Here is a 15,784-nt window from a genome sequence, read left to right as displayed (position 1 = left end):
CCAGGTTTTCATGAGACACCTAGTGGCCTGGGACAAGGTATGCCCTAAGTATGTAACGACTGACTGAGCCCATTGCAGTTTCTGCTTGGAGACATCATGTCCCTTTTTTGTGCTAGCTCAGAGGAGATACAGGGAGTCTTGTCCACATGCCTCCTTCTTTGGGGAAGCCAATAAAAGGTCATCAACTTATTGAATCAGGGTTGACCCCTTTTGGAACATTAAATCAGCAAAATCTCTGTCTCGACTCCAGGGGAAGATGGAAGGGATTTCAATGTAGCCCTGAGGAGCCTCGTTCAAGTGCACTGTTATCCTCAATAGTAAAAGTGAGGAAGTACTGTGAGTCAGGATGGATTGGGGATAGAAAGGAAGGCCAAACACAAGTCCACCACAGTGTAAAATTTAGAGTCGCTAGGGATTTCTGTAAAGATGGTAGGAGGTTTCAGGACACGAGGATAGGCTGGTATCACCACGTCGTTGACAGTTCTCAGATCTTGAACAACACCCCCCCCCCCCCCACCAAGTGTTCTTTTCCTGTTTCCTAACTGGTAGAATAGGGGTGTTGCAAGGGCTGGTAGTGGGTATAATAATCCCCTGTTGCAGAAGGGACCCATGGGCTGAGTGCAGGTCGGTGGGACTAGGTGAGAGTAAGAGTTCGGCACAGACTAGAAGGGCTGAGATGGCCTGTTTCCGTGCTGTAATTGTTATATGGTTATATGGTTATATATGTAGCAGAAAGGTGCTTGACAGAACTTGGAGGTTCCACCAAGATCGCATGATGGCAACTGACATGATTTAAATAGCCAATGTCTTCAAAAAGACTTCATCCAGGGGGATGCTCTAGAGATTAAGCTTATCCATCCAGTCAATTCCAAGGACATTCAGATCTGGCTAGTCTGTTGGGTAACACATACCATTGACTTGGTTACCATTCAGCTTCAAGCAGTGCAGTTCTCTAACCAACTGGAGAGTTCCACCCGATGCACCTCGGGCGAAATGATGAGTTGATTGGACTGGTGGGGATCCAAGTTCCCACCACCTGTCTTTGGAACTAATGGTGATATCTGATGCCATGTGGAGTTGTAGCTTGACCGATTGTTGATAAATACATTGACGTACTGTCTCCTGGTGGTGACTATTAAATTCTTTGTGAATTTTGATGAATTCTGAAACATCTTGTCCTTGTGTTCCACTTACCTTGAACACAACAAGGGACGGCAAACACCTTCTTTGTGACCATGGCAATGACGTTTCTTGCAAATGTTTCTTATATTGTTAGTTTCTTGCATACTGCCACCCACTACAGTTTTGTGTTTAGCTGCTTGGAGAACTGGTGCGTGGTGATGTCTGGGCCATTAGACATTGTGTTGACCTTATTCTGTTTAACCAAGCTGGAATTGTGTTTCAGCTTGATGAAACACTGACATTCTTGAGTGACAGCTTGTAGAGTCATGTCAAGGTCTTGCTCCAAACTGGCCGGGAGCCGTTTGCGATCATCTGCATTGCCAGGTGCATGAAGTTTGCAAATAAAGCAATCAGACACTTGGACTGTGATTCAGTCATGCTACCCAGCTTGAACTTTTCACATTCATGATTGACAACACTGACATATGTGATAAAGTCATTGGCATCTTCTTTAATGGGTTTTAGGCAATGGTTGTGAACACTGAAGAGAGATGACTACTCTCCGAATTTGCTTGTTAGCTGTTGGACAGTTTCATCAAAAGCACAGGTCCCATGGTTTCTTCGGCAGAATGGCGCAGTACCCAATCATTCAGCAGTAGCCAATTTTTTTTTAGCAAAGTGAGTGTTTTCCAGAAGTCGATTTTACTGGTGAACTCAATCCAGAATGCATCTTTGTAATGCTTGAACCAGGATTCAAACATAACTCCTGGAGTGGCATGGAACTGGAAGGTGGAAAAAGATGCAGCAACTAACTCGCATGATTTCTGTTCATGTTTGACACCAACGTTGTTGGACTCACTGATAACCTGCTGGTTAACGTTTCGATTAACTTCAGATGTGCCGCCTCGAACTGAGCTTGCTGCTATTGTAGAAATGCGCACAAGTCTTCTGCTGAAACTGTCATGTTGATATAGTACAACATCTCATCGCCAATTTGTTGTGCTCGTTGCCTATAACTACTGATGAGATCCAAAGTGGACAATAGAACAAGCTGGAATTCAAAATAACCCTTCAGTTGGTAAAACCACACCAATCCCAAAACTCAACTCAAAATCACACTCCCCATTACGACTATTTAAACAGTTTACCCCAGAACAATGGAGTTGTTGATTGGGACAAAGACCTATCAGTGAAAGTCAGCCTGGGATTGGTTTTAGTTGACCACCAGGTGCTGACTGTTTTGGCTCACTGTAACAATGTATTTCGCTTCTTGGTCTCTCTGCCTCAGTAAAATAACCAACATAATCGAAGACCCCACCTGCCCTGGGCATTATCTCTTCTCTCCTCTCTCATCGGGTAGAAGATTCAAAAGCTTGAAATCATGTATCAGCAGGCTCAGGGACAGCTCCTACCCCGCTGTTATAAGATTATTGAATGGTTTCCTGGCATAGGGTGGCATGATGGCAGAGTAGCTAGCTCTGCTCTTTACAGCAGAGTTCAGCTTAAATAAGGGTTCAATTTCCACCACTGTTACAAACTGAAAGTTTGTACGCTCTCCCCGTGACTGCATGGGTTTCCTCCGGAACAGTTTTCTCCCACATTCCGAAGACGTTTCAAGTGGTCATTGTAAATTGACCCATGATCCAATTAGGGTTAAAGTGGGGGGATTGCTGGGCGGCTTGGTATGAGGCTCAAAGGGCCTATTCCCTTTGTGCCTCTGTAAATAAATAAGATGGACTCACAGCTTCACAATCTACCCTTTTATGATCTTGCACCTTATTGTCCACCAGCACTGCACTTTCTCTGTAGCTGTCGCACTTTATTCTGTTTCACCTCAATACAGTTTAATGAATTGATCTGTGTGCAGAATGTGAGACAAGCTTTTCACTGTATTTGTGATATAAACCAATTCCATTAGATATAGAAGCAGAATTAGGCCATTTGGCCCATTGAGTCTGTTCCATCATTTCATCATGGCTGATACTCTCTCCCTCTCAACCTCAACCTCCTGCCTTCTCCCTGTATCCCTTCATGCAATGACCAATCAAGAATCTATCAACCTCTGCCTTAAATATACCCAGTGACTTGGCCTCCGCAGCTGCCTGTGGGAACAAATTTCACAGATTCACCACTCTCTGGCTGAAGAATTTCCACTTTATCTCTATTCTAAAAGAAAACCCCTCTATTCTGAGGCTGTGTCCTCTGGTCTTAGACTCCCCAGGCGTAGGGAACATTCCAATCCCAAAATTGGGGAGCAGAAACGAGAGGCTGGACAGCCCAGTCCTGATGAAAGGTCTGGCCCAAAACATTGCCTGTTTATTCTTTTCTATTAATACTGCCTGACCTGCCGAGCTCCTCCAGCATCTTGTATGTGTTATTCTGGATTTCCAGCATCTGCAGAACCTCTTGTGGTTTCAAATCCTGAATTTATTTCTTATGCTCTATAACCTACAGCAACGTATACATCTCCCTTTCTTACTTGTTCTTTTGTATGAGGTTTTGATTTGTCTGATTCAAAGAGCAGCACTCAAACTTTGCCCTTTATTGATCATCAGGAAACCACTTTGAAAATACATAAATGAAAACAGCCTGATGGAACAATAACTGAAATGGTCATAAAAGCTGTGTTCTCTTAAACCTCTTGTGCTGATGACGAAGGGGCTATCTCTGCAACATGTGGTCAGTATAAACTGAAGCTGTAGATAGCACTTTGATCCCTGTGTACAGTGTCTGATTTTAAAGGGACACCAAGTTAAGCAAGATTAAACCATGTCCCTTGCTTTGTAAACATTATGCCGGAGGGAGAGAAAATGAATAAAAAGTAAAATACAACGGAGCTGCACACACAAAATGCTGGTGGAAGGCAGCAGGCCAGACAGCATCCATAAGAAGAAGCACAGTCGACGTTTCAGGCTGAGACCCTTCGTCAATGAAGCTGATGGCTACCTGTGGATGTGTTGGATAATAGTCATACAGATGTATTGCACGGAAATGGGTCATTGGCACAACTTATCCATGCTGACCATAATGTCTGCTTAGGGTACTCCTGTTTTCCTGCATTTGGCCTTTGTCCCTCCAAACCCTTTTTAACCATGTACCTGCCCAAGTGCTTTTTAAGTTCCCACTGCTATCTGTAAGGGGTTTGTACATTCTCCCCATGTCTGCATGGGTTTCCTCCAGGTGCTTCAGTTTCCTCCCACAGTCCAAAGTTATAGTGGTTGGTGGGTTAATTGGTGATTGTAAATTATCCCATGATTAGGCTTGGGTTAAATCGGGGGTTGCTGGGCGGTGTGGTTCATAGGGCAGAAGGGGCCTATTCTGCACAGTACCTCAATCAATCAATCAATCAATAAATAAATAAATAAAAGCTGTGATCGTGCCTGCCTCCCCCACTTCCTCTAGCATGTTCGAATGTTCATTTATGATCAAAGTATGCATCCATCTGCAACTCCGAGATTTGCCTTCTCCAGATAGTCACAAAACAAAGAAAGAACGTGAAAGTCATTCAGGGAGAGACATCAAACCCACCCCCCCACAGTAAAGAATGGCATCCTAATCGTCAACCCCCAAACTTCACCTCCCCCAGCACAGAACAAGAGCATCGATCCCCAACCCACCTCCCATGAATGATCATGTTGCCTCATTCCATCCTTTGCGTGAGAAACATGCCCCTCAAATCTCCGTTACCTATTTCCCCTCCTGCTTTACAATAAAGCATTCTAATTTGAGACTCCCCTCATCATTTGGGGGGGACGAAAGACTGGGACTACCTACTCTATTTATGCCTTACATAATTTTATAAATACAGTGAGATCATACAGCAGTTTCACTTTTTAACTTCATTTTGATACATTTCTGTAGAATGCTATTGCTGATCACTAGGTGCTAATTGAACAACTCTTGGTCCTGCAGCCACTAATTGAATCACTGATCATTATAAAGAACAATCTGCTCAGACAGATGCAATTTATCATTTTCAAGTCCTAATTAACAAATGATTAGACACACACTGCCATTACAATATATCTGTCTTCATCATGAATTGCCTATGCATATTTTCTATATGTAATACATTAATGCAGAATCTAATACAAAATAATGGGATAAGAACTCTAAGCGGTGTAGCTGGAATGCCTTAACTTAATCTTCATTGCAAATAGCTTAGTGGCGAAGACCAACTCTCAAATTAACAGAGGTCATTAACTGGCGATCTCTATAAAATAAAGGCTAATGGGCAAGCACAATTGTTTCCTCATCAGATTGGATAGGCACATGAATATGAGGAAACTGGAAGGATATGGACATTGTGTAGGCAGAAGGGATTAGTTTAGACAGCCATTTGATTACTAATTTAATTGGTTTGGTATAGCTTTGTGGGCTGAAGGGCCTGTTTCTGCACTGTACTCTTCTGTGTTTGGTGTTCTAAGATTCAAATGGAAGCAGTATTCTGAGATGGGTTCTGTTTGATTATGTTTGAGACCATACCATAAGACATAGGAGCAGAATTAGGCCATCTGGCCAATCGAGTCTGCACCGCCATTCAATCATGTCTGATCCTTTTTTTCCTCTCCTCCTCAACCTCAGTTCCCGGCCTTCTCCCCGTAACCTTTGATGCCATGTCCAATCAAGAACCTATTTGATGGATCTTATTTTAACATGTGCTCACAAATCTGTAAGCTTGACCCACGCCACACGAGGAAGCAGCAGCTGAACAATATTTATCTGGGGGAAGAAAAGCCAACTCTAGAACCACACGCACAAAACACTGGAGAAACTGATTAAGGGTCTCGGCATGTAATGCCGACTGTTCATTCCTCTCCATAGATACTGTCTGACCTGCTGAGTTCCTCCAGCTTTTTGTACGTGTTACTCCGGATCTCCAGCAGAATCTTTTGTGTATATATGCCTCATATAAAGGTAAGTCTGGAGCCTTTTTGTAACTTAAGAAGCTATGTACAACAACCTGGAAAAAAGCTGTCTGGTTCATTTCACAGCATTTGAGTTCTGGTTATATTAAATGTAGTGTGGATGAAGAGCAGCTCTCCTCTAGGAACACTGAGAACGGAATAACATGCTGCTCTGAAAATGATTGATATGGGGCATTTTTCATCTGTAGTCACCTGAGTCCAGTGACCCATGCATGGCACAGTGCCAACAACTTCCAGTACCTAATAAAGTGGTCACCGAGTGTATTTTTGTGGTCTTCTGCACTGTAGCTCATTCGCTTCAACATGCTGTGCATACCACCATGGACTTCTGCGCACCACTGTTGTAAAGTGGCGTTATCTGAGTTCCACTTTCCACCCTGTCAGCTTGAACTAGTCTGGCCATTTTCCCCTGACCTCTCTCATTTTAACCCACAGAACTGCCACTCACTGGATGGGCTGTTTTTTTTTCACACCATTCTTTGTGCACAAGCTCTAATTGGAACCTAATATCTGCTGGACTGAGTCTGAGTGAGATCACTTAGGCTTGGGTTCAGTGTGAGCTGAAATTCTACCTGACCCGCTAGACCCCTGGTAAGTTTGACCAAGTATCATAAACCCTAGGACCTAGACTCCAAGGCTACGTCCACACTAGATCGGATAATTTTGAAAACGCCGGTTTTGCGTAAAAACGACAGGCATCCACACTAGGCGTTTTTAAAAATACCTCTGTCCACATTAAAACGGATATTTGGGCGAATCTCCTCCTACTGGGCATGCGCAGGATACATCTACAGAAAACAAGCGAAGAGGAAACGGTATACTTGGTGCGCGCTTGTCCAGTTACAGACTAGAAAAACTTAAAAGGAAACTGCCAAACGAAAGACTTGGTGCGCGTTTGTCCAGAAACATTTCCTACAGCCATAGTCTCTTCACCGATGAAAGGGACGACAGCTACAACTAAATGCAATAAGGCCTGTTACTGGGCAATTTGCTGTAACCTCATTTGTTTGCCTTTACTTTTGCCATGTCTTTGTGTATTATTTTGCTGTACTTAACATGTGCAATAAAACGAGTTACTGGGCAAAAGTGACAATTGCATCTATTGAATGTCTGCACAAGCAATACATTAATAAAGCACCTTGTTAAATGTATAAAACATGTCTGCATCAGTGTTATCTTGTATTTCCATACAATGTTACATTAGGCTGTTACACATCTATTGTCAGATATTGTTGTGGTGTTGGAGATTGCGTTCAAGAAAACAATGAAATGCATCACTGCTGCCACTATTTGTTCCGGCATGTCACGACAGCGGTTTTAAAAATAGCCAGTTACCCCGTACACACTACGCCAGATATTAGGCGTTTTCAGATTTATTCACTCTGGAGAGCGTTTCTGAAAAGCTCCATTTTCGGGGGAGGAAAACGCAGTTTCAATGTGGACGGAGGGTCAAAACGAAGAGAAAAAGCTTCGGTTACAGATTTATCCGGTCTAGTGTGGACGTAGCCAGGGACTTTCCCGTCTTGTGTGATATCCTTTGGACCTGTGGCAAGTTTTTCAGCCAGAGGATCATGTGTATGTGGAATGAGCTGTCAGAAGAAGTGGTTGGGGAAGGTACAATAACAACTTTTAAGCACATAAGAACATAAGAAATAGGAGCAGGAGTAGGCCATCCAGTCCATTGAGCCTGCCCCGCCATTCAATAAGATCATGGCTGATCTGTCCGTAAACTCAGCTCCGTCTACCTGCCTTTTCCCCATAACCCTTAATGTCCTCACTATGTAAAAACCTATCTAACTGTTTCTTAAATATATTTAGTGAAGAAGCCTCAACTGCTTCCCTGGGCAGAGAATTCCACAGGTTCACCACCCTCTGGGAACACAGGTACATGGATAGGAAAGGTTTAGAGGATATGGGACAAATGCTGGCAAATGGGACTAGCTTAGATGAACATCTTGACTGACATAGACTAGTTAGGCCAAAACCCATGCCATATTACACTATGACCCTGTGACCCCATGAGCCAATGTTCAGGGGCTCAGAGAGCCCAATACCACCAGATGTTCAGGCAACAGGCAATTGTTTATGACATGCACTGGTTTTTCCACCTGGCATCAATATCCATTACTGTCACGACTGCGTTTCCTGACAGATTAGGAATAATTGTTCTCCTCATCATCATGCAGTGACTGGAGTATTGTAAGTAATTGAATTTGATTTTATGCAAATAATTTGTGTGAGATTATCCTCTACTAAATTCATTTCCGGGTAAATGACTTTGCAATTATTAAGAGATATTGCTATAGTTTCTATTATATGCACCATTTCCTTTGTTCCTCAAGCTGATGTTGCTGACTGAATGACATGTTATGGTTTGCTTCAAGGTAGACATCTTTTTTGAGCCAAATTCACTGCCTGCCCCACTTCCAATTCATTATCTGACACAGGTTTGTCAAAAGATCCTTTGTATTATCATATTGTTCTTTAAGAATTAATTTAGATCAGATCAGTATATCTGATTAAAACAGAGGGAGTAAAATAACACTCAGAGTTGAAGAGAAATGTCTAATTACACACTGGCCTAAAGCAGATTTTTTTTCCAGCATAAAGAAATATTCCTTGATGCGATCTATCCTTTGGGACAGAGTATTTTAGAACTTTACTGTTTGTGTTTCATCTTGTCTTCTGCTTATCTCTTTGCAGAATTCCCAAGATTTGAAAAGTACTCTCAGCATCTTGCAAATTCTGGATGCACTACTGTCAGCAGGTGAGCGTGTGACACAATATTCAATTCTCATTCATCTAGGAATCATAGCTGGGTGAATCATGCTTACTGTGGGGTAGCAAAAGTATTCTTAATTTAGGATTTCATCCTCATTTCTTTTTCCAGTTCAGAGGCAAATTGTACCTTTGATAATACAGCCCATTAATTGTATAGTTTTGCTTATTTACTGGGGTGATTACCTGTTTCTTTCCTTCTGGACATACAAAGGTTCATCTCCCAGTGTTGGAGTGATTGATGTTTGGACAACATTTGACTCAAAGTCCCATGAAGGGCATGGCAGGTTAGGCTCCTAGAATCATGACAACCAAGATGCCCAACTAAGGGTAGTCCCATTATTTCATATCCCTCTAAACCAGGGGTTCCCAACCTGGAGACCAGGGACACCTCATTAATCGTAGGGATCTATGGCATAAAAATGGGTTGGGAATTCCAGCTCTAAACCTCTCCTATTAATGTACCTGTCCAACTGTTCCTGAAGTGTTATTGTACCTGCCGTCTTCTCTGACAGCTTGTTGTATATATGCACCACCCTCTGTTTGAACAAGTTGCCTCTCAGGTCCCTTTTAAATATCTCACCTTAAACCGATGCTCTCTGGATTTGGTCCCCTTCTCTGGAAAAAAAACCAGATTATCTCTGTTCACACTTCTATACCACTCATGGTTTTATAAACAAGTTGTGCCCAAAGATCAGCCCCTCTGATTAAAGCGATGAACCTGGTATTTTGCCTGGAGTGGCAGTGGGTAGCTCTTGCTCAGGAGTCTGGGGGTGGATAGGCTCCATTAATGCCTGCCCAGGGCTGTGGTTCCTAACTTCGCAGTGGCAGAAAAGAAAGCCCTTGTATGCGACACCACACAAACAAAACCACGTGTTGTCCTGGAATGGGTACTTAACAAAGCAAAATATAAAAACATTGCCATTGGTCACCTTATTGGTTTAAAAATGTCGGTCCATAATTGATAAATATCTTTCACTTATTTAACATGATCCATGTTATTGATCTGGCGTCCCAAATTTGCATCTTATTATTCAAAATAAGCTATCTAGAGACTGAACACACACACACTACCCACTCTATGCCCTCAAAAATAGTTTTGCCTGCAGTTATAAATTGTAAAACAAATTCAACATTTTCTTATTCACTTGGGGAATGACTGGGTACATCTTATCTCTGGTAAGATATCCTGTTGGTGTATGCCAGGGAGCTGATAAGAGTTGGACACAATGCTGTGTATTCAGAGTCAAAGGCTAGACCAAATAAAGATAGAATCATTCTATGCTTTTCTCTGATGGAGAAGAACACTTCGTAGAGATTTTCTCTTTGAAGTGAAGGAGGATGAGGGGCAACTTGACAGATGTATAACATTATAAGGGGCTTGGATAAAGTGGGCAGATAATGCCTCTCTCACTGGTTGGCTGTACTTGTGGACCCAAAGAGAAGGTTTGAAAATCACTTTAGCAGACAGAAAATACTTAAAGACAAAGAAATTAGCCACCTCTGCCTTTCTGCATCGAAGACTGTTTCAAAGTCAGAGCTGAGTGTTTCACCATGTATGTTCAGGTGTACTAAAAAGCTTACTTGCAGCAGTATCCCAGGCACATAACATTGTATAATCATCACTCACAAAAAAATACATTAATTAAACATAAATTATATACAATTTTTACAAGAAAACAAAAGTAAACTCAATTGTGGGACAAAGTGGCCAAAGTTGCTAAAGTGTGGTGCAGCTAGGTTTAAAACGAGTTATAAACCTGAGAACGTCTGCAGGTGCAGGAAATCAGAAGCAACACACACAAAATGCTAGAGGAACTTAGCAGGTCAGGCAGCATCTATGGAGAGGAATAAACAATTGATGTTTCAGACTGAGACCCTTCATCAATACAAGGGTTTTGGCCCAAAACATCCATTGTTTATTCCTCTCTGGAGATGCTCCCTAACCAATGGAGTTCCTTGGACATTTTGTGTGTGTTGCTTTGGATTTCCAGCATCTGTGCAATCTCTTGCATTGATATTGTGCTCTTGGCACCTACTTGGTTTTAGAAATACAGATAAGCAAATTGACCTAAAAACTTGTGGACCAAATGACAAAGGTTCAAAAATGTTCCTGATAAAATGCTTGGGTCGTGTCATTGAAAAGTCATGTGAATTCCTCCAGCATTTTGTGTGTGTTGGTCTAGGAGCCAAGAACTCGTCATTCCTCTGAATATGGCCTCTTGTGCTTGCTGCACCCACCAGCCCACAGTTTGTATCGTTACGCCATATCTGATTCCATAGCTCTGTGATCTAACCCCTAGTTTGCTGTAGCCCTTCTTTAAAACCCTCTTTAATGCTTTACTTATTTGAGCAAGCATCTATTCATTTAATTCATTTCCTGCATTATACGGATGTCAACTTTTACTTTGTCTCTTTAACTTGCTCATTTCAGGTACAGTCAAACGGATCAGTTACCTGATTACTAAGGGAGGCAGTGAGGCATTGCTACACACACTGGTGAATGTAACTAAAGTACTTCCTCTGGATTATAAGGTCATCTTTCCTTTAATGCAGTTAATTGTCAAAGTTGGACAAAGAGGTAAGGAACAACGTTTATCATTGTACCTGAAGCTTTGGCATCCTTAGCTATGAAGGAATAATAGGATAAGGGGAATAGCAAGGGAAATTGCTATGTGAATTTTCAAGAACAAATTATATTTATTTTTAATTTTATTTAGAGATAGAGCGAGGAACTGGCATTTCTGGCCCAACAAGCCGTATGGCCCATAACCCACCTATTTAACCCGAGCCTAATCACAGGACAATTTACAATGACCAATTACCTGACTAATCAGTATATCTTTGGACAGTGGGAGGAAACCACAGCACCCGGAGGAAACCCACGCAGTCAAGGGGAGAATGTACAAACTCCTTACACTGGAATTGAACTCTGAATACCAATGCCACAAGCCGTAATAGTGTAAAGCACTGAATCTGTTGGTGTATTTGCAATCTGATATACCCCACAGCTACGCTTATCCTTGACAGCAATAATCTTATACAAGACCTGAAGACCATAAAAACATAGGCATGGTTGCAGAATTAGGCCACTTGGCCCATGGAGTCTGCTCTGCCATTCCATCATGGCTGATTTATCAACCCCTTTTTCCTGCCAGTTGATGCTCCCACTAATTGAGAACCGATCAACTTTCACTTTAAACATACCCAATGACCTGGCCTCCACAGCTGTTTGAGGCAATGAATTCCACCAATTCTCCATGCTTTGGCTAAATAAGTTCCTCCTAGTCGTTATACAATTTACTTAGTGAGTTAACAGGGAAAAAGGCCATTTCATTGCTCTTCACACAACTGGTGTTTTCCAAAAGGACCCAGAGGGATGCTTGAGGGAAAGCAATTGACAGGCCTTGGTAGAAGGGGGGGGCAATGGGACTAAGTAGATTGCTGTGTATGAAGAGAGCACAGACTCACTCCTGCTGTGCTGTAATGACACTATAATTGAAATTGTTTTGATTTTATATAGAGGAACAAAACTGAAGTTTTTCAACTGGGGCCATTATAAATGGGGAGGAGTGTGATGTGGAGGGAGGCAGGTGTAGCGGGTGTCATTAAAGAGGAAAACAATATCTTTAATTTTGTATTCTAGTAGAATAATGGAAAAGCAGTGAAAGTGACACTGATCAAATATGATGCTAATTAAGCCATCGATATGTCTTATGGAACGTGGGCATGTGGCCAGGTGGTTAAGGTATTGAACTAGCAACCTGAAGGTCGTGAGTTCGAGCCCCAGCCGAGGGAACGTGTTGTGTCCTTGAGCAAGGCACTTAATCACACATTGCTCTGCGTCGACACTGGTGCCAAGCTGTATGGGTCCTAATGCCCTTCCCTTGGACAACATTGGTGTCATGGAGAGGAGAGACTTGCAGTATGGGCAACTGCTGGTCTTCCATACAACCTTGCCCAGGCCTGCGCCCTGGAGAGTGAAGACTTTCCAGGTGCAGATCCATGGTCTCGCAAGACTAACGGATGCCTTTACTTTTACATCTTATGGAAACTCAGAAAATGTATGTGCACGTTTTTGGATGATTGGATGTCCGTCGATGTCAGATTTGTACAGTTCTTCTTTTAAATAATGTGAATTACATGAAGAAAAACCTATGTGGAAGAGTTTTTAAAATAGACAAGCCATTGTACTGGGGCTGTTCCACTCTCTCGATCTTGGAAGTCTGGGTCCAGTGGTATGAGTAGTCATCGCAAGTGGAGTCTTCCTTGAGTGGATGACTATGACTTCTTCTGTGCCTTGTCCTGTCTCCCACTCTCCACAAAGCACTTCAGAACCACCTTCCCGGCCATTGAATCTCGGTGTCGTTGGTCAGGCTGTCGGAGCTGATTTTGCATGTTGTGTCAGGCAGGTTCATACCACAGCAGGGTGTGAGACCCACCAGCTACATTTCTAGGTATGCACTTATAAAAAAGGTGTACAGGGGAATGAAGGTGCATGGGATCAGTGGAGGAAAAAAGTGCAGATGTAGATATTGAATGGCCAAGCATCATACAATAGCCTTTTCCTACTTTTGCCTCTCTTTGAAAATAAGTTAGTATGTAACAAAAAAAAAGAGCTCTGGGAAGTGCATAGGAATGTGGAGAAAAACATCACAAGCCCAATGGACTGCAATCAATTGATGGTGCAAGAGAGGCAGGGACCAATTCTATCGACACACTGAAAGTGTGTCCCAGATTCATTTCTGACATTAGGTGCAAACACAACTTGTTTTCACTGGAATTTGAGCTTTTTTTTAAAAGCAAAACTGACATTTTGTTGCAGATCAGAGGTTTGGACACAAAGCTCAAGAAATTGGAGCCTTAAATGAGATCTTGAACTTGATGAAGTGCGGCCTACCCCGAGCCAAGTATGTCACTCCCTGTTTGTGGACTATCAAGATCTGTGCTTCCAGTGGTAAGTGGCACTGACAATGAAATCTTCACATGATTTTGTGGGATTTTATTGATGTCGCTTACAGCATTTAGAGCTATGATGATTTAGTGATTAGGTTAGTGGGCTAACTTTCTGGGGTCTGGTCTACTCTTTCAAATTCAACTGGGGACTGAATTAAGTGTCTGGGATCTTTTTTTGGTAGTTAGAAGCAAAAGAAACAAAAAAACGACCCACCCAAATTATTGATAGTTCACCTGAGAAGGAAATTTTCCACTCTGATCTGTATGTGACTCCAGGCTTATAAGTGTTTGACCTTCAGGTCTGGCATTGCAACAGCTGCTAATAAGTTTTGGTCTTGCCGGTTGATGCTTTCATAATGTCTATGGAATCAAATCAATTTATCTAGATTTTTATCATTAATTCATTTATCATGTTGCGAGTGCTCTGTATATTTAGATAAAGCTCCTTTACTGTGAACATAGGTGTATTGCTTGTCTGCATCATGGCCTGGTATGGGAACATCAAAGCCTTTTGAACAGAAAATCTTACAAAAGGTAGTGGAATCAACCCAGTACATCGTGGGTAAAGCCCTCCCAACCACTGAGCACATCGACATGAAATGCCGTCACAGGGAAGCAGCATCCATCATCAAGGATCCTCACTACCCAGGCCATGCTCTTTTCTTGCTGCAGCCATGAGGTAGAAGGTACAGGAGCCTCAGGACTCACATCACCAGGTTCAAGAATAGTTACTATCCCTCAACTATCAGGATCTTGAACAAAAGAGGACAATTACACTCATTGAGATGTTCCCACAAGCAATGATCTCAATTTAAGGACATTTTGTCTTATTATTTCATGTTCTTGTTATTTATTGCTATGTATTTATATTTGCATTCACACAGTTTGTTGTCTTCTGGTTGACCTTACCTTTTACTATTCTATAGATTTGCTGAGTATGCCCACAGAGGAAAAAAAAATCTCAGGGTTGTATGTGGTGACATGTAATAAATTAATAAATAATTTTATTTATAAATTTTACTTTGAACATTGGGTATATTTAAAGCAAAGGTTGATTAGGTTCTTGATTAGTCAGGACATCAAATGTTACAGGGAGGATGGGGTTGAGAGGGATCATAAATCAGCCATAATTGAATGGTGGAGTGGACTCAGTGGGTCAAATGGCTTCTATATCCTATGGTCTTACATTTTCTCATTTTTCCATGTCCCTCAATTCACTGACAAATAATCACCATTTAACTCTGTGTTCTTTTCTGTGCAATTCTGCTTTTCTTTATCATCTAAAGTACATCACTGCTCTGCCGACAAACAACTCCTCACCTGAAGCTTCCTCCAATTTCTTTTGAAGTCCTTATCTCAGCACAGAATAACCTTGTTTACATAGAACCTAACTGCTTCCCCTTTCAGTCGCAGCAGTCAATGCATTGAAACCCTTGTTGTTCTGTGTTGACACAGAGAGTGGCAGATGACAGAAATGCTCTGCAGGAGAGGTGGTAGAAACAACAATGTTTAGAAAGCATTTTGACATACACATTGGAGGTGCATGTTTTGATCTGCATTACCTGTCTGATCTAAAGAAGTTGCAAGGGAAATGGCTGAACCCTGAATTGTAACACTCCAGGAAACGCTTAGCAAAGACTATTCCCCATTCTGACCTTTTACCTCTTCTCACCTACCTATCATTTTCCCCTGGGTCCCCTCCACCTTCCCTTTCTCCTATGATCTGCACTCCTCTCCTATCAGATTTTCTTCTCCAGCCCTTGACCTTACCCACCCACCTAGTTTCACCTATCATCTTCCAGCTATCCTCCTTCCCTGCCTCCCACCTTTTTATTCTGATGTCTTCCCCCTTCCTTCTCAGTCCAGAAGAAAGATCTCAGTCTGAAACGGCGACAGTTTATTCATTTTCATAGATTCTGCCTGACCTGCTGAGTTCCTCCAGCATTTTGTATGCGTTGCTTTGGATTTCCAGCATCTGCAGAATCTCTTGCGTTTATACT

The 15,784-nt window shown here is 42.1% G+C and overlaps 1 protein-coding gene across 3 annotated transcripts in view; it reads left to right on the top strand.

The window, feature by feature from the left end:
- The window catches only part of agbl1 (AGBL carboxypeptidase 1), a 248,374-nt gene that overhangs the window by 6,280 nt on the left and 226,310 nt on the right, over window positions 1-15,784 (top strand). For all 3 annotated transcript variants that reach the window (XR_011889055.1, XM_072278140.1, XM_072278141.1), the window contains exons 2-4: window positions 8,754-8,817; window positions 11,263-11,409; window positions 13,654-13,785. Coding sequence is in view for 2 of the 3 variants with exons in the window: in XM_072278140.1 (XP_072134241.1) it covers window positions 8,754-8,817; window positions 11,263-11,409; window positions 13,654-13,785 (343 nt within the window). In the remaining variant the exon portion in view is untranslated. The remainder of the gene's footprint in view (window positions 1-8,753; window positions 8,818-11,262; window positions 11,410-13,653; window positions 13,786-15,784) is intronic.

Source organism: Mobula birostris, chromosome 14, assembly GCF_030028105.1.
Source record: "Mobula birostris isolate sMobBir1 chromosome 14, sMobBir1.hap1, whole genome shotgun sequence".
Lineage (NCBI taxonomy): Eukaryota > Metazoa > Chordata > Chondrichthyes > Myliobatiformes > Myliobatidae > Mobula > Mobula birostris.
The sequence above is the reverse complement of the archived record's forward strand: the minus strand, read 5'-3'. Positions and strand labels throughout refer to the sequence as shown.